Here is a 21,454-nt window from a genome sequence, read left to right as displayed (position 1 = left end):
AGGCACGCCTAGGGGCTGGGCTCAGTTGTGAGCATCTCCAGGGTGAATTGCCTAAATCGCCTTATGGCTGCAGCGAAATATTAAAATCACCGCCGGCCCCAATAGCGGTGGTTCCCCGCAGAAACTCCGACCTTTGTCGCGCGCCCAGGCAGCCCCCCCTGCCTCGCCACGCCCACAGAAGCGACCGGTCTTCTCCAGACTCGTGCGTCAGTGGCGGGTAAAGGGGGGTGCAGTGGCCCTAGCCCCCGGCTCCTAACCTCTCGGGGCGCCAGCCATCTTGTTTCCCCGGCCACCACCCCCCACCGCCTCTGGATGTAGACCACCCAGCCTCCCCTCCTAATCTCCCTTTCTCTCCAGGAATTTAGGGATCCAGGATGCCCTGAGTCTGGGAGGGGAGGGTTGGACACCAGACACCGAGAGGCAGAGTAGTGAAGGCCAGCAGGTAGAGCGGAAGTCTGGTGGCACGTCTTGCCCCTTCCTCCCTCCCCATCCCACCTCCCCTCCCCTCCCCCTCTCTCTCTCTCCCTCCTCAGGTCACCGATGGGGGACACCAACTTTCCCCAGCAGGTCACCTGGGCTGAGTCTGTGGGGTTGGGATGCTGTAGGCACATCCTTCACTGACCGGCTCCGAGGTGGACTCCTGGGACGCTCCCATCTGGATCGAAGAGTTTCCTGCCTGGTCTTCAAACTGCTTGTCGCTCCTTTGATTCTCTGAGAGCCTGGCGGAGAGTAGACAGAGCAGGGGGGAGCCCAGAAAGACGGAGTTCCCATATCCAGGCGGGGCTGGACTGGTGACAAAGACAACTATCCCAGGCAAGTGCTACCTGGGCTGACCCCTCTGGCGGGGGAGGGGGTGTGAAGACAGAAGAAGCATTGGCAGCAGAGTGAATTGCAGGTAGCCTTGATGGGGTGACAGTGGTGGCCGCAGCTGCGGGTGGGGGCTGGGAGGAGCTGGAAGCACCGGCCCATTCAGGAGGGTCCCTGGATGCTGACCTAAACAGGACTGAGTCCCCTCAGGAAGATTTAAGCAAATGATAGATTTGGTCAGGTTTATATAATGATGCTGGAATAAGTACCCATTAAAAATCATATTCGTAAAGAATATCACATAGGAAAACACTCCTGATAAAGTGGAGATATATATATATAATCTCCAATATTATGTCCAATTTGCAAGTAATACACATATTCATAGAGTATATATTAATATATATTTATGTGCTATATGCTGCATTTAACATTATCCAATACATAATATATAGTAATATCCAGTTTGTAAGAAATACACATGCATAATATATTCATATATACATATACTATAATAATACCCAATTTATAAAATTGGCTGTGCCTCCTTCTAAAACCTAAAGGGAATCCCAGCAGTGCCTCCAAAAGAAAAAGAAAGAAAGAAAGAACTAAAGGGAGCAAACATTTTATTTTATTTCTAAATGTTTGTTCATTTTTGAAAGAGAGAGGGAGACAGAGTACAAGGGGGGAGGGGTAGAGAGAGAGGGAGGCACAGAATCTGAAGCAGGCTCCAGGCTCTGAGCTGTCGGCACAGAGCCCAACATACGGCTCGAACTTAACAAACGGTGAGATCATGACCTGAGCCGAAGTCGGATGCTTTAACTGCCTGAGCCACCCAGGTGCCCCAGGAGCAAACATTTTATTTATTTATTTTTTTTTTCAACGTTTTTTTGTGTGTGTGGTTTTTTTTTTGGGGGGAGGGGGGTGGACAGAGAGAGACAGAGCATGAACAGGGGAGGGGCAGAGAGAGAGGGAGACACAGAATCGGAAACAGGCTCCAGGCTCTGAGACATCAGCCCAGAGCCTGACACGGGGCTCGAACTCACGGACCTCGAGAGAGTGACCTGGCTGAAGTCGGACGCTCAACCGACTGCGCCACCCAGGCGCCCCATCAAACATTTTAAATCATGGTATTTTTAAAGACTGTATAGATGTTGCACCTAGTTAAACTAAAACCTCAAACTTAAGCAAGAAGAGGCAGATGGCCTGCCTTACAAATAGCAACAACCCTAAGCCATCTTCTAAAGTCACCAGGTTGAACTGAGCCAGACTGTGTGCTGCACTGGAAGCGAATGCTGGTGCCAGTACTGCCCACAGAGGAGCTGAGAGGCATTTGCAGGGCAGGGTGACTGGCTGCCCCTCAGGCTGGAGTCTGTGCAGTGGGCTCTTGAATGGGTGGGGTGGGAGAGGGGCCACACACTTTCCAACCTCTAACTGGAAACTGGTTACCTGACAAAGGGCTGTTCTAATAAGAGGAAAAGCCTGGGAGATGCGATCCGACTACCAAAATAGCAACATTTCCAGATTTCAACAGTTTGTGGAAGAATTGTGTTATTTTTTTTAAGTTTATTTATTTATTTTGAGAGAGACAGAGACAGCATGAGTGGGGGAGGGGCAGAGAGAGAGGGAAAAAGAGAGAATCCCAAGCAGGCTCCGAGCTGTTAGCGCAGATCCCGATGGCGGGCTCCATCTTACGACCGTGAGATTGTGATCTGAGCCAATATCAAGAATCAGACACTTAACCGACTGAGCCACCCAGCCCTGTTGGAAGCATTTTAATCAGGACATCCCCAAGAGGGGCTACTGGGGGCATTGCACTAGGCACGAGAAAGGGTGTTTAGGTGTAAAGTGTATTAAAATCTCAAGAGACCTCTGGCAAAGGTGATCAAGGCTGGCTTCCTGGAGGAAGTTAGATCTGAGAGGAGACATCAGTGATGAGTTGAAGTTATCTGGATGAGGGAGGATGGGAAGGGGCAGAAGGGAGGGTGTTATGTGAGAAAGAGTCCTCTGTGCATTTACAGGCGTGTGTATGAACACTTAGAAACGTGACGTCTTCTTTATATGGATTCTCTTTTTACATAAATGGTATCAAACATTTGATATTCTGTGACTTTTCACCCAGAAGTGTGTTTTGGAGACTCTGTTATGTTCTTACATACCATATACCTCTTTTTTATTATAAAATATTATACATATTCACGGAAGTCCACAAAACTGAAATGTTCAGCTCAACGATCTATTCTCAAGCAAATACCCCAACCATCCTGGTCAGAAAAAGAACATTGCCTATATCCTCCGAATATTCCCTTGAGCCTCTCCCAAACCCCAACTCCTTCTGCCCCTCCGTGGGACTCACCATTCTGACCCTTAGGACCATTACTACTTTTCTTTCACTTATGGTTTTACCACCTCTGTGCATGCCTAAACACTTTAGTTTTTGGACTTTGATATAAACAGAGTCATATGATATGTATTCTTTAGGATGTAGCTTCTTTCACCGAATATGAAGTTTTGGGGATTTATCCATATTGTTAAGTGTGGCTGTAGCTCATTTTCTTTGTTGTGTAGTGTTCTTTTGTACTGGCGATATCACTATATATATATATATATATATATATATATATATATATCCACGCTACTGTGTTGAACTTCCTGATCGTTTCCTGTTGGGGTTGTTGCAAACAGTGCTGTTAAGGAAATTCCTGTATGTGTGCTCTGTTGCACACAGTGAAATTGCTGTTCGTGGGATATATATAGCTTCCTTTTTTTTTTTTTTTTTAATGTTTATTTGCTTATTTTGAGAGCGAGAGGAGAGGGAGTGTGAGCTGGAGAGGGGCAGAGAGAGAGGGAAAGAGAGAATCCGAAGCAGGCTCCACGTTCAGCACAGAGTCCCACTCGGGGCTCGATCTCACAAACCGTGAGGATCATGACCTGAGCCTAAATCAAGAGTCAGATGTTTAACTGATTGAACCACCCAGGCGCCCCTGTATACCTTCAATCTTAATAGTAATGGCCCACCCATCTCTAAAACTAATTTTGTAAGTTTCCATTCCCCTCCCCCGCCAGCAGTGTATAATATTCCCCATGGCTCCTCATCCATCAATATTTGGTGTTCTTAGCCTTTCCATTCTACCAGTCTGACTGGTGTGAAGTAGCCCCTCAATGTGTTTTTTAATTAAAAACATTTTTTTGAATGTTTATTTATTTTTGAGAGACAAAGCATGAGCAGGGAGGGACACAGAGAGAAAGGGAGACACAGAATCCGAAGCAAGCTCCAGGCTCTGAGCTGTCAGCACCAGAGCCTGACGAGGGCCCTGACCTGAAGTCGGATGCTTGACTGACTGAGTCACCTAGGCACCCCTCCCTCGGTGTGGTTTTAATCACCGTTTCCCTTCTGTTTAAATAGTTTGAACCCTCTGATATATTGTTCACTGCCCATTTATTTGGAGGATGACTTTGGTGAAAGGTCTCCACATTTCCTGGAACATTTTTCTATTGGGTTATTTATATTTTTCTTATTAATTTGTAGGAGCTTTTTATAGATTCTGGACTTTTTAAAAAAACCTCCCTCAGCTACACGTGTGGCAGATTTTTTTCTCTGTGGCTTTTAACATTTTTAATGCTGCCTCTTGACGAATAGATGTCCTGAATTCTAATGAACTCAAATTTACTTATTGTTTCCATTATGGTTAGTGTTTTCCAAGTCCTGTTTCTGAAATCTTTCTCAACCTACAGATCATGAAGATACTCCCTCTTATTAACTTCTTTAGAAGCTTTATGAATTTGCCTTTCATTTTTTAATCTCATGGTCAAATTTCATTGTTTCCGTATGAATATACATTTTCCCATCCTAATTATTTAATACTGTCATTTCCATGATACTCTGGGTTGACATGAAATCTCTCTCCATTTATTTAAAATTTTTACTTCTCTTAATAATCTGTTTTAGGTTTTGGTATAGAAGTCTCATCTTTCTTTTGTTAGATTTATTCCTAAGCACTTGAAATATCTCAATGTTATTATTAATGCCATCTTTAATTTTTTTCATTACCTATTTATTTCTTGCTGGTATCTAGAAATGCTATTTATTGTATTCCGTTAACCCTGTATCCAGCCACCTTGCTAGACTCACTTGCTGGTCCTAATAATGTGTTTATAGATTCTGTTTTATGTTTTACATACATAATCGTATCTGTAAGTAATGACATTTTTTACTTCTCATCCCAACTTTACACTTTAAAAAATCTTTAAAAAAAAATTTTTTTTTCAACGTTTATTTTTATTTTTGGGACAGAGAGAGACAGAGCATGAACGGGGGAGGGGCAGAGAGAGAGGGAGACACAGAATCGGAAACAGGCTCCAGGCTCTGAGCCATCAGCCCAGAGCCCGACGCGGGGCTAGAACACGGACCGCGAGATCGTGACCTGGCTGAAGTCGGACGCTTAGCCGACTGCGCCACCCAGGCGCCCCTTTTTTTTTTTTTTAATTTTTTTTTCAACGTTTATTTTTATTTTTGGGACAGAGAGAGACAGAGCATGAACGGGGGAGGGGCAGAGAGAGAGGGAGACACAGAATCGGAAACAGTACACTTTAAAAAATCTTGTTGCGCTGGCTGGCACCTTGTACCAATTATCAATTGCCACCCAAATGCTGCAGAACAAATTACTTCGAAATTCAGTGAGTTAAAACAACAAGAATTTATTATTATACCTCATAAGCCATGAGGGTGGGCTCAACTAATATGTAAGGGCGTTAGTTGACTGGCCATTGACTGTTCGACACTAGCTTGAGCTGGGACCACTGGAGTGCTCAGCTCAGCTCAAATTTACATGTCTCGTCTTCCAGCAAATTAGCCTAGATATGTCCTCAGGGTGATGACAAGAGTGTAAGAGAGCAAGAAGTGGGGCACCTGGGTGGCTCCATCGGTTAAGCGTCGTGATCTCCCGGTTCTGAGTTCAAGCCCCACATAGGGCTCCATGCTGGCAGTATGGAGCCTGCTTGGGATTCTCTCTTTCTCTCCCTCTCTCTCTGCAACCCCCCCCCCCCTCAAAACTAAATAAAAATTTTTTTAAAAATGAAGAGAACAAGAAGCAACAAGGAAGGTCTTTTTCAGCAAGGCTCTGAATGGGCACACCAGCCCCAATGCAAGGGGTAGGAAAGTAGATTATGGCCTCGTTAGTGAGAGGAACTGCAGAATCACATTGCAAAGGGAGTGGATATAGGACAAACTGAAGACTTAGAACCATGAATGCTGTCAATCAGCCCAGACTTTAAATCCAGTTTGACTAGAAGGGACTGTGGTGGGCATCTTTGTCTTATTCCCGAACTCCAAGGGAAAACTTTCAACATTTTGTCATTAAGTACAGTATTTGCTGTAGCTTTTTTGTAAATAACCTCTATGAAATTACAGATGTTCCTTTCTACTTCTAGTTTCCTAAAGTTTTTTTTTTTAATGTTTATTCATTTTTGAGAGATAAGAGAGAGACAGAGCATGAGCAGGGGAGGGGCAGAGAGAGAGGGAGACACAGAATCCGAAGCAGGCTCCAGCTCTGAGCTGTCAGCACAGAGCCTGATGTGGGGTTCGAACCTACAAACCACGAGATCATGACCTGAGCCAGAGTCTGACGCTTAACCAACTGAACCACCCAGGCGCCCCAGTTTGTTTGTTTTTTTTTTAAAGGAATGGTTGTTGGGTTTTGTAGAATATTTACACAAATATTGAAATGATTGTATCATTTTTATCCTTTTTATGTTAATATTGATTTTTTACTTCTTTTTTTAAATGTTTATTTTTGAGGGAGAGAGAGAGAGAGAGAGAGCACGCGAGCAGGGGAGGGGCAGAGAGAGAGAATCCCAAGCAGGCTCCACACTGTCAGCACAGAGCCTAGTGCAGGGCTCAATCTCACTACCCAGGGGTCTCTGACATTTTACTTCTAAACTTCCCTGTATTACTGGAATAAACTCAATACAGTTGTGAAGTTATATTGTGTGTGTGTGTGTGTGTGTGTATGTGTGTGTATGTTTTAGTTTATTTATTTTGAGACAGGGCACGAGGTGGGTAGCGGCAGAAAGAGAGAAAGAATCCCAAGCAGGCTCCACACTGTCAGCAGAGAGCCCAGTGTGGGTTAGAATTCACATACCATGAGATCATGATCTAAGTGGAAGTCAGATGCTCAACCGACTGAGCCACCCAGGTGCCCTGATATGTAGTATTTTCATTATCATTCTGTTCAAAATATTTTCTGATGTCCGTTATAATCAATTCTTTAACCACTGGTTATTTTTAAATGTAGTTCTTAATATCCAAACATAGGGATCTTTAAACTAATTTTTGTTAATTTCTAGCTTAATTGCGTGTGGTCAGAAGTGTACTCTGTGTGACTGTGATCCTTTGGAATTTGTTGAGATTTGTTTTACAGAAAATATGGTTGCTTTTTTGTGTAATTGTTTAGCATGTTCTTTAAAAGTATGTAATCTGCAGGTGTTGAATATAATGTGTGTCTGTGTGTGTACATATAAATATATATTCATTAGGTCAAATGTGCTAATTAAGTTGTTCAGGTCTTCTACATCCTTAATGAATTTTTGCTCTTTATCTTTTATGCCTAAGATAAGTAGATTCTATCAATTTCCTACATTTTGAGGCCACATTAAGGAATGTATAACATTTTAGAGGCACTGGAGTGGCTCAGTCAGTTGAATGTCCAATTCTTGATTTCAGCTCAGGTCATGATTTCATGGTTTGTGGGATCGAGCCCCACATCCCTGACAGCACAGAGCCTGCTTTGGGTTCTCTCTCTCCCTCTCTCTCTGCCCCTCCCCCTACTCACACTCTCTCTTTCTCTCTCAAAAAAAAAAAAAAGGCATAACATTTTAGGATTCATATGTCTTCCCAGTGAAAGGGAACTTTTTATCATTATTAAATTTCCCTCTTGGGGTGCCTGGGTGGCTCAGTCCTTTGGGTGTCTGACTTCAGCTTAGGCCATGATCTCCTGGTTTGTGAGTTTGAGCCTCAAGTCGGACTCTGTGCTGACAGCTCAGAGCCTGGAGCTTGCTTCTGTGTCTCCCTCTCTCTCTGCCCCTCCCCCATTCACACTCAATCTCTCTCTCAAAAATAAATAAACATTAAAAATTTTTTTAATTTCCCTCTTTATCTCTGGAGGCTTTACTTTAAATATTAAATACATCTTAATAGGGGAGCCTGGGTGGCTCAGTCGGTTAGGCGTCCGACTTTGGCTCAGGTCATGATCTCATGGTCCGTGGGTTCGAGCCCCGCGTCGGGCTCTGTGCTGACAGCTTGGAACCTGGAGCCTGTTTCGGATTCTGTGTCTCCCTCTCTCTCTGACCCTCCCCCGTTCATGCTCTGTCTCTCTCTGTCTCAAAAATAAACATTAAAAAAAATTTTTTTAATAAAATAAAATAAATACATCTTAATATATAAATATTAAGTACATATAAACATTAATACTATAACGTGTAAAAATTATATATTAATATATTAGTAACGCTATACAAGCTTTCTTTTGGGTAGAGTTTTCATGAAATACTATTTTCCATGCTTTTTACTTTTAATTATTCCAAATTCTTACATTTTAGGTGTCTCTTGTTAACAGCATTTAGTCTGATTTCAGGTTTTTATTAAGTCTGAAAACTTCATCTGTAAGTGGAGCATTCAGTCCATTTACATTTAATACAAATACTGAAATGTTTAACTTTAAATCTCCCATTTAATTAGGTGTTTTGTACCTGCCCTATCTACTCTAGATTACTTTTTCTCTTCTTCTTGCATTCTTTGTGCATGGTTTGTTTTTATTAGTCTATTTTTTCCCTCTTATAGCTTAGAAGTTCCATTTCTTTGCTGTTCTTTTAATGGTTCCTCTGGATATTAAATATGCATGCATTTTATCAAATAATATTTATCGGTACCCTAAGCGAACCAAATGAGAGTTCGTCCACCTGATGCTAAGCAAGCAAATAAAAACCGGCACCAAGCTTTTGCAGTGAAGAAAGATTTACTGGGTGGCCACCACCCAGGGGAACCAGGAGCTAATGCTGAAAAGTCCCAAACTCCCTGATGACTTCCAAGTGGGGGTGGGGGAGTGGAGTTGGAGGGTAGTTTAAAGGGTGAAAATTCAGGGTGAGGGTCTCAGGGTCTTGGATCACTCTGATTTTTTGTTTATTTTTGAGAGAGAGAGATTGCGCACAAGCAGGGGAGGGGCAGAGAGAGAGAGGGAGACACAGAATCCGAAGCAGCTCCAGGCTCTGAGCTGTCAGCACACAGCCCGATACAGGGCTTGAACTCACAAACTGTGAGATCATGACCTGAGCCACAGTTGGAGGCTTAACCGACTGAGCCACCCAGGCGCCCCAGATCATGTTGATTAATTAAGGATTCGCTCAACTATATTTCCTTTCTTGACCATCTTGACCTTCTGGCAAGTTCCTGACTGGTTTGGGTGTGACTGGAGCAGGGCCATCGCTCTGCTTTAGGGGCCTGAACCGATAAACCATTCTGAGCAGACTGCATTAGTGATGTCATCTCTAGAGTACAGAGGCAGAAGTTCCACATCCTGTGACTACTAAGCCGCAAATTATTATGTTTTCTTGCAAACGCGGCACCTTAGACTTGTTACCTCCGGCAGAACAGCATCCCACAGACTTTTCAGGAGGCAACTCATTTCCTGAGGCAGTTTCTTTAACAGTAGCTAAGGGCTACGTGACTCTGGTCAGAAGCAGCTGAGAGCCCCATGTCTAAATTGTGGAGGGGGGGGGCGGGGGCTTGCATCGCTGGTCTCAGGACTTTTATCCTCTTCCCAGACAATAAAAAGTACTTACAACAATTAAATTCCACTAACCACCCTCCTTATCTTCACCACTGTGGTGCAATTCTTACTCTTTGCTTAATTAAAACCAAACAAGATGTTACCATTACTTTTTGTGCAGTCTCAGTTCCATCCCCATATTTGCATTTCCATTACTCCTGATTCCTTTCTGCATGTCTGACCTTCCATCGAGGATAATTTCCTCTCTTGGGGCGCCTGGGTGGCTCAGTCGGTTGAGTGTCCCTCTCTTTGGCTCACAGTTTGTGGGTTTGAACACTGCATCGGGCTCTGTGCTCACAGCCCAGAGCCCACTTTGGAGTCTCTGTCCCCCTCGCTCTCTGCCCCTCCCCCGCTCTCAGAAATAAACATTTTTTTTAAAAGATAACTTTCCCTCTCATGGAAGAACCCTCCGTCTTATTTCCTGGAGTTGAGGCCTTCTGGTGAGAGCGCTCTCTGAAGTTTTGTCTTTATTCCATCTTCATTCTTGAAATAATTCGGGGATCCACTAATTCCCAGCTGATTGCTGTATTGCTTTTGACAATGGCTGATGCATAAATTGTTCCACAATCTAATCCAGTTAAATTCAGGCTTTTTTATGGCAGTAAGTTTTTGAACTCAGTGTTTGATGTTTGTTCTGATGCCAGGAGGGATCTTCTTAGCTGTCTCTTTCCCCCCGTTCTCTCTAGTGTATTCCTGGCCTAAATTTACTGATTTTGAGTGTGCCCTCAGGCTTAAACTTCTTCACACCCTGTTTCAAATAAAGTCAGTTCCTTTGGGAAGAGCTTCTGGGCCCATTTGTTCTGAAGGCCTGTCTCTCTCCCAGGACGAGATCTTCAGAGCTGGATGGGAACAGAGGCCTGCTTCTCTCTGAGTGCTTTTGGAGCAGGGTGCCGCGTGGAGCATTAACCTCTGGTCTTACTGAGTTGCCCCTCCTGACATATAACCTCCACCTCACCAATGAGCTGGGGCAAGGGGGTGACCAGGGCCCCCAGTATTCTCCACTTGTCGAGCCACAAATGAGGGCAGAGTGGAAGAAAGGGGCTCCGGACCTTTATACCACACACTTTCCTGGAATTTCGTCTCTGCCACATGTCGCCAAAAAGGAATGACAAATGCTGGTGATCTGCCCCTCCTGGGAAGGTGCCTGTAGCCTCTGAGTGGGAACTGGGGAGAGAGGGAACCATGTGCAGTTTCCACAGCACTGCGCTGGGAGTGAGGAGGGAGGGAGCAGGCTGTGGGTCACATGCCACAGACTCTCCCTGTTCATGGTGAGTTTTAGTAGATTTTCCTGACTAAACATTTGCTGTGTGCCCTGAAGACATTTTCCAGAGTCATTGAATGTTTTCTTTCTTGGTAATGTTCACAGGCTGTGTTTGTTTCACTAGGGGATGGGTCCACAGAAACTCACTGCTCCCACCACCACCCCCCCACCCCCCCCCGCCATCTTGCTGCCTTTCCAGAAATAGAACCCCAAGGAAGCTCTTTAATTCCACCAATCTCTATACCCCACCTTAGATCTCTTGAATCAGAATCTGGAAGAGTGAGGCTTGGAGAATGAAAGGCAGGAGTCTGGAGGGTTTTGAGAGCTCCTCAAATGGTTGGGATACACAGGTTTGAGAACCGCTGGCCTAGAAGCCTGCATGCATTAGCTAGGCCAAGTAGACTAGAAGGAGAAAGGAAAGAAACCTGAGTTTCTTGAGTCTTTACTGTGTCCTTGGCACCAATATCCACTATGTCATTTTTAATCCTTTCAGATGGGGCTGATTTTTTTTTAACTAAGTTTTTTAAACTTTATTTATTTATTTTGAGAGACAGAGCATGAGCTTGAGCAGGGAAGGGGTAGAGAGGGGGGAGAGAGACAATTCCAAGCAGGCTCCACATTGTCAGCGTGGAGCCATGTGGGGCTTGAACTCACAAACTGTGAGATCATGACCTGAGCCAAAATGAAGAGTCAGACGCTTTTAAGCGACTGAGCCACCCAGGTGCCCCCAGATGGGGCTAATGTTCAGCTGACATTCCACGGGCTATGGCTGGTTCATTCTGATTGGTGCTCACACCATAACATTACTAAATATTTTGAAATTCATCTAGCTTGTAAGATGAGAGAGAAAAAAACAACAACCGAGTCTCAAGGCGATGAAATTATTTGCCCAAAGTCCACTAGTGAGAAGGGCCAAGAGGTAAATTGTGGCCCTTTGTTGCCCTGAAACCCTGCCGGCATGAAGTTTCAGTGTCTGAGACATAGCCCGTAAAGTCTGCTATTTTTGATGACCCCAAGATTCCGTCAGGAGTTAGTTGGCCTGAAAGAAGAAAGTCATGGAGTCCCTTGAAGAAATATCAGAGGAAGAGCCTCCCAAAGGACCCAGAACTTCCTCCTTCCTGTCCGGGAAGCTCACAGCCAAGGAGATTCTGGCCACCAAGACCCAAAACTACTTTGCTGAGACTAAAAGAACTGAGGATATCTTAATGCAGGTTGCTTTCTCCATTGGGCTGGGTAGCATATGGCGTTTCCCTTACCTGTGTCAGCGGAACGGAGGAGGTAAGGCCAAGGACCTGGGTCTTGAGTTTGGGGAAGGAGTTTTAAGGCTTGAAGCCCAGACTCCCGGGTCCTGGGGGAGGAGACACCTGGAGGTTCACCCAGACTTCAAGGGGATAAAGAGGAGGGGGGCCGGGACTCCTGGCTGCCTGAGCACAGCGCCTGGCTCCCTTCTCCAGGCAGCTTTATCCTGATGTACTTCTTCATGCTCCTCTCGTTTGGGATTCCCCTCCTGTACATGGAGATGATCATGGGGCATTGGCTGCGTGTGGACAACATCCGGGTCTGGAAGCAGCTCGTCCCCTGGCTGGGCGGCATAGGATACGCTAGCATATTGGTGAATGAGGGGCCCGGGCAAGAGGCATCCCCAAGTCACCCCCTGTGGTCTCCAGGCCCCCCGTCTCTGTCCATCCTGTCCCTCAGGCCCACTGTGTCCACCCCTAGGTGTGCATCTTAGTGAGCTTGTATAATAGCGTCATCATCACTTGGAGCCTCTCCTACCTGGCCAACTCCTTTGATAACTCCCTGCCCTGGAACCAGTGCCCACTGGTGAAGACCACCAATGTCACTGGTGAGGAGAGGCAGAGAGGAGGCCGGCAGGGCCAAGGGAGGCAAGGGCACCAAGGAGCAGGAGAGAGGCAGTGAGAGCCACGGGGGAGGAAGTGAAGAGCAGGGGATAGGCACCTAGTGAGGTGGTGCCTAAGCACCTGGGTCCCCCCCCCCCCCAGACCTCTCTTGCCTTCGGACTGTGTCCCACCAGTACTTCTGGTACCACACCACCCTGAGCGCCTCAGGCCACATTGAGGAAGGGGTCGACGCCCTCGTCCTGCACCTCACACTGGGCATCTTCGCAGCCTGGTTCCTCCTCTTCTTAACCATGATCACAGGGCTGAAGATTTCAATGCAGGTAAGCCACCACCCCTCCCCGCCCACCGACCCCGCCACAATCCGGCCGGACACCATCCCACTCCTTCCTGCTGACCTCTCTTCTCCAATCCCCAAGACCCTCCCCCACTCCCAGAGGACAGGCTCTGCCATCCAGGGCTCCCCAAGGCAGCAGCGTCAACCCCTCCTGTCACAAAGAACTGCCCCTGTCCCACCCACTGCAGGAAGGAGCGCCTGGTACCCACTCTTCCCCATGCCTCACCCCCAGGTCACAGCAGTGGAGACCTTCTAGAGCAGACCACAGCCTCGCCCCTTGAACCTTGCACCCTGTGCCTGCCCGAATATTGACAGGGCCTGTTAATCCCTGAAGGAGCCAGTTGGCTACCAGTTCCTTTCCAGAGTCTTCCATTTTATTTTATTCCAACCCATACTTCCAATCCACGCCCCTGCCACCTGGATCATCTTCTCCTTACGTGGAAAATTTATTCTGGTGTGTTTATTAGGTCACTTCAGTTAACCTTACCCGCAGCTTCTGGCCCCCAAAACAGTTCATGCAGTCGGTTTCCACCCCATGTGTCCCTGGAGCCATCTCTCCACAGCCTTCGAGATAAAGCAGATTTTACTAAAGGCTCAGTAGGGGCACATGGAGGGAGGGGACCTGCCTTCCTCTCCCAGAGCGGAAAGAACCAGAAATACTTCAAAATTCCCACTGACCGTGTTACTGTCTCCCAAAGTCCCTCCTCGGTTGCTTTTCCTCTGTCTTCACCGGTGACATTGTCCCATGCGGTTAACTCACGCCAAGACCATAAAACCCAGGCAGATGATAATGTCCAGCTGCCCTACCACATAAAAGCCATCTCTACTTGGTGTCTCACCCCTCACCTCTGAGCAGCTTATTGGCAGATTCTTCCCCCAAAACAACATCACCGTCTTGTAAGGATAATCCTCCAACAGTTCCCTCATGTCACAGCCAGGCCACCTTCACCTGGCTCAGCCCAGCTTATCTCCCTCTCTCTAGGCCTGCTGACCTGTGCTCCCTGTATTGCTTGCCTCCGCCTGCCCCTCCTCTCCCCTTCTCCTGACTTCTGGTTTCTGTCTTGACCCACCTGGCCAGATCCTGATTTTTTCGGTATTCCTCCTCTACATCCTCCTCCTCTGCTTCCTCATCCGAAGTCTCTTCTTGGAAGGTGCAGTTGCCAGCCTCAGACGTATGGTGACCACAGAGGTGAGGCTGGGGACTCCACACCTCCTCCCTCCCACAGCTCCCCAGGCCTTCTCTGACTCTTCTTCTCAGACACCTTTCCTAAGGCCCCCAGCCTGCCCCTCATCCCTCTGCTCCCCAGCCCAGCTTGCCCTTCTTCCAGCTCACCGATGGGTCTACCCTCAGGCTCATCCCCAAACGTCTCTCTCTCCCAACCCCATCCACAGCTCTCATCCTGGGCCTCGCTGGACCTCTGGCGTCAGGCAGGAGGCCATGTGGTTTATTCCTTAGGCCTGGGCCTGGGCACCACCATCAACTTCTCCTCCAAGGCTGGAGGCAACAGCTACATCCAGGTGGCCTCCTTGGTGGCCCTGGTCAACCTGGTGACCTCATTGCTGCTCACATCCATCATCTTTACAGTGCTGGAGTTCTGGGCCACCACCAGCGGCCACACCTGTGTTGAGAAGTGAGTAATTACAGCCTTGCAGGTCCAACAGGAGGTCCCTCCCTCCACTTTGGCAGTCCCCCAGCCTCATGGGCTTTCACGCTCCGGCCTCTCCAATAATAATAACAATAACAGCAACAGTTATCATAGTCATCATAATATCACATTCTCAGAGAAAGCTGCCAAATGATAATATTCTAAAAATTTTTTTAATGTTTATTTATTTGGGGGTGGGGGTGGGGGGAAGGGACAGAGAGAGAGGGAAGGAGAATCCCAAGCAGGGTCTGCGCTGTTAGCACTGAGCCTGAAGTGGGACTCAGTCCCACAAACTGTGAGATCGTGACCGAAGCTGAAACCAAGCATCGGACGCTCCGCCAACTGAACCACCCGGGTGCCCCCAAATGATACTGTTCTAATATCCACCACTTTATAGATAAGAAAATAGGCCCAGAGACAGGACTGTCCAAAGGTTTCCATAAATTGTAGTTGGTGTAAAGAAGACTTCAAAATCAATTCTTTAACTTGCAGAGGTTGTACAGCATCCTGGGCCACAATCAAAGGTTACTGGCCTAGGCTACATATTGGAATCATTTGGGGAACCTTAGAAAACACTTACACCTGAGTCTCACTTCCAGCGATTCTGATTTACTTGGTCTGGGATGCCTTCAGGCATTGGGATTTTTTTTTTTTTTTTAATGTCCAAGGTGGGGGATGCCCGGGTGTCTCATAGGTTAAGCATCTGACTTCAGCTCAAGTCATGATCTCATGGTTCATGAGTTCGAGCCCCACATTGGGCTCTGTGCTGGTAGCTCAGAGCCTGGAGCCTGTCTTGGATTCTGTGTCTCTGCCCCTCCCCTGCTCTCTCTCTCCCTCCCTCTCTCTCTCTCTCAAAAATAAACAAACATTAAAAAAATTTTATAAAAAAAAATCTCCGGGCCGCCTGGGTGGCTCAGTCAGTTAAGCGTCCGACTTCGGCTCAGGTCATGATCTCACAGTTTATGGGTTCGAGCCCCGCATCAGGCTCTGTGCTGACCGCTTGCTCAGAGCCTGGAGCCTGCTTCAGATTCTGTGTCTCCTCTCTCTGCCTCTCCCCACTCACGCTTTGTCTCACCCTGTTTCTCAAAAATAAATAAATGTAAAAAAAAAAAAAAAAATCTCCAAGGTGGGATTTTTCTTCCAGTTAGGATGTTGAAGGATGCAAAAGTCCATGCTTCCTTGGTACCAGCAATTTAAAAAATGGATAAAATAAAAATAATACTTTCCTATAATGTTACTGAAGAGCAGTAGACACAAAGGAGCCCTCATGAACTAAATAAAGCCTGGAGAGTAATGAGTTCATCCTACATGAGCAAAGAGCCACGAATGCCTTCATATCTGGGGGTAAGTGGCTCCTCGGGTGCATGTGGCTGGAGGCACAGGCCTGTCACGGATGGAGAGACTTTGCACTGGCAAGGAGAAACCGTGCAAGCATTTAATAACAGTATGGGCTGCCAGCAGGTGTTGGAATCGCAACGAGCCCCCAAGGAGGAAATACACCACTGGACCCAACGGTTTGCCTCTCTATTCCCAGGAAAGGTTTTTGGAGAAGAGGCAGAAGTGCAAGGGAGACAAGGGAGCAAGCAGAGGAGCTCCGCCTAGTCTTGTGGTTTCAGGACCTGTGGCCCCACTGGAGCTGTGTGCGAAGACAAACCCAAAACATCTACAGCTACTATCCAGCCCACTTCAACCCAAATAATGACAACATCAAAGATATTAGGCCTCATGGTGGGGGGGAAGGGCAGTGTGCAGGAAGTTGGGGCATGGCCCGAGGGCAACGTGAGCCCTCCTTAATCCCATCTGAAGGCAGAGAAAAAACTAATGAAAACTGTCACCCACCCCAGCTCGCCTCAACGCTTAGAAAACTAAATAGCCCTAACTCTTAGCTGCCTGTTGGAATAAAAGTCTTAAATTTATCGAGATTTCGCAAAATAAAACAGATCACAGACCTTCCTCCTTTGTTCTATCTACAACGCCCCACGTGGAATTGAACACTCTCGAGACATTCTGAAACCCAGGAAAATAGAATCCATAGCCAAGAGAAAAAAAAAGAAGACCCAAAGATCATCAAGACATTAGAATCAGCAGACAAGACCTTTAAAACACCGATTATAAATATGTTAAGGGATTGCATAGAAAAGATGAATAAAATGGAAGCAATGGAGGTATTTTAGGAAAGATATGGAAAATCTAACAAAGGACCACATGGAAATTATAGAACTCAAAAAGTCGATGAAAACAAAGTTTCACTGGATGTATTTAGTATTCACCCAGCAGAATAAAGGATCAGTTAATTTGAGGACAGGTAAATAGAAGTTCTACAAAGTGAAACACAAAGAAGAAAAAAAAGAACGAAAAAACTGAAGAAGACCTTCAGTGACCTATAGGACTAATATATGTGGCGGGGGGAGGGTTAGTTTATTTTTTATTTGTTCTGAAAGAGCAAGCAGGGGAGGGGCAGAAAGAGAGAGAGACAGAATCCCAAGCAGGCTCTGTGCTGTCAGTGCAGAGCCCGATGAAGGGCTCAATCTCATGAATCATGAGATGACCTGAGCCAAAATCCAGTTGGACACTTAACCAACCGAGCCACCCAGGCGCCCCAAGATTAATCTATGTTTATTTGGAGTTGTGGGATGAGAGGTATAATGGCCGAAACTGCAAACAATCCAAATGTCTGCTAGGAGGTGAGTAGATAACAAATCTTAGTATAGTCATTCAATGAATGGAATACTATCTGCCAATTAAAATGAATGAACTGGGTTTATTAATGTATATTTTTTAATGTTTATTTTTGAGACGGAGACAGAGCATGAGTGGGGGAGGGGCAGAGAAAGAGGGAGACACAGAACCTGAAACAGGCTCCAGGCTCTGAGCTGTCCGCACAGAGCCCGACATGGGGCCCAAACCCATGAACCGCAAGATCACGATCTGAGCCGAAGTCGGACGCCCAACCGAGCCACCCAGGCGCCCCTATTAATATTTTTTAATGTTTATTTTTGAGAGAGAGAGAGAGCATGAGCAGGAGAGGGGCAGAGACAGAGGGAGACACAGAATCTGAAGCAGGCTGCAGTGTCTGAGCTGTCAGCACAGAATGTCATGTGGGGCTTGAACTCATGAACCACAAGATCATGACCTGAGCCGAAGTCCAATGCTTAACCGACTGAACCACCCAGGTGCCCCCAAATATCCCCCTTTTTATTAGGACACCAGTCCTACTGGATTAGGGGCCAGTATGACCTCATCTTCAATTACTTCTGTAACAGCCCTCTTTCCAAACAAGGTCACATTCTGAGGTAGTGGGCCTTAGGACTTGAACATATGAATTTAGTGGGGGGCACACTTCAACCCATAACACTGAGGAGTCCTAGCTACAACAAATCTAGAGTCTTCTGCCCCTTCGGGGACTCCCCAGCGCAACTCCCCTGCCAAGTCCACCTGATTCACTTCCAGCCCCTGTCTATTTGCCCTTGTGACTCGGCTGAACTCCTCTTGCACAACTCACTTTCCTCTCAGGCAGCAGAGGGGCCAGACTGCTCACCACATTTCCTTTGCTTTTCCCGTTCAGGAGTGTCTCAAAATTGATAAGCCTGATAAAAAAGGGGGTGCTGCCTCAGGATGCCAAGCCCCCAGAAGACATCCTCCTCCTGCCCGCCCTGGACTACCTAGACTGGATCAGCAATCTCCCTCAACACCTCCAGTACCCGGTCATCCGCTTCTCCCCATCCTGCAGCATCATGACCCAGAAGGATAAGGTGTGTTTGTGGGGGTGGGAGGGTGCTTCCCAGAGGTCCCACAGGACACTGGGAAATGCATTTCCCAGGAGCCTCATGGGCCACCCACGCATCTTCAGAGGAAGGTGGCAGTTATAATCAAGTTTCCACCACCGTTACCTGTGCACTAGGGTCTTCGCTAAGTGGTCACTTGACTTTAATCCTCACATCAACCCTAGGAGCCCAGTTTGTTAGAGGAGGAAACTGCGGCCTCAAGAGGTGAAGCTCACACAGCTCAGGAAAGCAAGCAGGGCAAACACTCAGCCTTCTGCCGGCTGCCCACCACTCTCTGCCTCTTTCCTCTGTCCGAGACAGACATTGCTAATCGATCACTGCACCATTCCCCCCTCCCCCAATCCAGACCCACCACTGCCTGAGAGCCCTTCTCCCCCACAGTTCATGGAGGGCCCTGGCCTGGCATTCGCAGCTTTCTCCCAAGCCATCTCGCTGTTCCCTGGCGCCTCTCTCTGGGCCATCCTCTTCTTCTTGGCCCTGGTCATCATGGGGCTGAGCACCTTGATGAGCATCTTGGAAGGCATTGTCTGTCCCCTCCAGACCTCCTTCTCCCTCTTCAGGAGGTATCCCAAGCTGCTCTCAGGTACTGTGGGTTCTCGGCCTAGCAAAGACCCTGCCCTGCTGCCCCCTCTCCCCAGGCCACCCCAATCTCTAGAGCTCACTTTGACCCCTAGCCCAGCCCTGCGCATAGACCTCAGTGTGGCCAAACCTGCCTTTGTCACAGTGCTCATCTGCTTGGGAGGTTTTCTGGGCAGCCTCGTCTTCACCAGTCATGCTGGCAGCTACATAATGTCCTTGTTTGATGACTGCCTGGTCCCGCTCACCCTCATCGTCATTGTGGCCTTCCAGAATGTGGCCCTGGCCTGGATCTATGGAGCCAGGAGGTGACGTCCAAGCCCCGGGGGCCCATCCAGCCAGGGACCCACCCCAGGTCTCTGCTCCCTTTGTCCATCCCACAGCAGGGGGGCCCAGCCAGCAGCTGGCGGGGTACAGGCACAAAGAGCAGTCAGGAACCAGGGGCCATAGGGGACAGTCTGAAGGCAGAGGGCTGGAGCACTACACGCATGCAGGTTCCCGTCCTCAGCGAGGGCCCAGCAGGACTTGGCAGCCAGTGAGAGAACCGCTCCCAAGCGCTCGGGTCCCGGCTGCCAGAGGAGGGCTCCTACCCAGACATCTACGCCTGTTGTTCCCTCCCCAGGTTCAGGGAAGAAATGTTCAGTAAACTGGGCCACCTGCTGTGGTCCTTCTTCACTTTCCTGTGGCGCTACGTGACCCTGCCTGGGCTGCTGGCCCTCTTCACCATCTGCCTCACGCAGCTCCACCGGAGGGTACCGTCCTACTACATCGCCTGGAACAGCAGTATGGTGAGGTCCCCCTACCCTGGCCTCTCACCACCACTCCGGGCCCCGTTCATCTCATCTCCCACTCCACGGAGACCCGAGGTCTGGGCTCCTTCCATCCCCAGGGAACCTTTAGCCAGCTTCCCAGTCCCTGGGGAGTGGAATCCCCAGCATCGCAGGGATTGAACCCCCCCCCCCCGACTTCCTCCCACCCTGCTCCCTTCTTTCGGCCTCCAGAGCCAGGAAGTAAAACAGCCCTACCTGCAGAGCACCCTGAGCTGGGTCACCTTCCTCAGCATCCTCACCTTTCTGCCAATCCCAGTGCAGCCACTCCACCACTGGTGGCACCTCGAGGACCACATTGCTTTTGATCCCTTTGAAAAGCTACAGTCCAAAAAGATGCCCTTGGTGCCCCCCAAGTCGTTACAGTACCCCAAACACCAATTGGTGACGTCCCAGAAGACAGACACTGAATGCTCATCTAGAAAAGTCAACCCACCCTTGATTAGGAGGCTGAACCTGAGCTCCTTATGGAGGTTCAGCCTACCCTTGAGTGAGTACAACCAGAGCTCTTCCTGGTTCAGCCTGCCTGTCATTTCATCCCTGACGTCTGCACTGTCCATGAGGAATACCAGCACTCCCGTTTCAAGGCAGGTGAGCCCGGCCTCAGTAAGCATAGACAACAGTGACAAGAGCAGGGAGACCCAGGAAGAAAATTAGGACTCTGTTCAATAACTGGTGACACCACCCATTTTTCCAAATCTGGCATTAGCGTCCATCTTGCTACAGAAATAATCGGTCCTGTCGGGAAGTAGGGAGAGGGACACATGGAAATTTTGCCTAGCAACCACTGACATCACTCAGTTGGCCTTGGGAGGAAACGGACAACTCAGGAGCGCCTTCCTCTCCTGGAATAATACCGATTCTGCTAAGTGGAACACTCTGATCTGGGGTTGGAGAATTCAGAAGAAATCAACTCAGCCATTCACAGGGCTGCACCTAGGGCCTCCTTTCTCCCTGTGAGGAAGGAGCATCATGTTGGCATGATGGAGATGGGCCTCGAGGCACTTTCCGGGATCCAGCCTTCCCAGTTATCATGGAGACAGACAGTGTTCTCTCCAAACCCCAAACTCCACCACCAACCTGGAACACTGGGGTAGCTAACGCCTCCAGGGCTGCTCTCTCAGAACGGGGCTGGGATAACAAAGCTGAGTCAATAAATTGATCCACTGAGACCCCGCGCACAGGCTGTGGGCACAGTGTTCTTTCCATCAGCCTCCTTCTACACACATATCGTCCAGATCTCCAACCTCTGGCGAACCGAGTGTCCAATCTGGTGATCCCAATCTCCCACTCCCTTTGGGACACAGATACTGAGTTTCTAGACTCCTCCTTGTTCTGGAGTTGAGCCAAGCCATTGGGGAACTTTGCAGCAATCAGTATCACTCAATCTAGAAAGTGTGTTAACCCTTAAACCTAACTTGGTAGTTGGGTGACCATACTAAATGTCTTATAATTATCATCTACCAGGAGGGTAGCATGCCTAGAACAGCACCTGGCAGGTAGGTCCTTTCTAGCTATCATGCTTTGTTCTCAC

At 47.9% G+C, this 21,454-nt stretch overlaps 1 protein-coding gene across 7 annotated transcripts; it reads left to right on the top strand.

Annotated features, from left to right (window-relative positions):
• The first annotated feature begins 204 nt into the window (after positions 1–204).
• Positions 205–21,101, top strand: LOC125153226 (orphan sodium- and chloride-dependent neurotransmitter transporter NTT5-like). Of its 7 annotated transcripts, none has more exons than XM_047836159.1 (13): positions 206–442; positions 606–813; positions 11,908–12,168; positions 12,345–12,502; positions 12,610–12,736; positions 12,894–13,072; positions 14,165–14,275; positions 14,479–14,717; positions 18,298–18,484; positions 18,899–19,100; positions 19,242–19,401; positions 19,716–19,881; positions 20,095–21,101. In XM_047836159.1, the coding sequence occupies exons 3-13, from the start codon at positions 11,946–11,948 to the stop codon at positions 20,575–20,577; spliced, it is 2,235 nt and encodes a 744-aa protein (XP_047692115.1). In that variant the 5' UTR covers positions 206–442; positions 606–813; positions 11,908–11,945; the 3' UTR covers positions 20,578–21,101. The 7 variants fall into 7 exon arrangements, with proteins under 7 accessions (XP_047692118.1, XP_047692117.1, XP_047692115.1 ...); XM_047836157.1 differs by having other exon boundaries at positions 568–813; XM_047836156.1 differs by having other exon boundaries at positions 565–813.
• Positions 21,102–21,454: the final 353 nt, after the last annotated feature.

The sequence above is a fragment of the Prionailurus viverrinus genome, chromosome E2 (genome assembly GCF_022837055.1).
Source record: "Prionailurus viverrinus isolate Anna chromosome E2, UM_Priviv_1.0, whole genome shotgun sequence".
Classification (NCBI taxonomy): Eukaryota; Metazoa; Chordata; class Mammalia; order Carnivora; family Felidae; genus Prionailurus; species Prionailurus viverrinus.
Note: the sequence above shows the minus strand (reverse complement) of the source record. Positions and strands in the feature narration are given on the sequence as shown.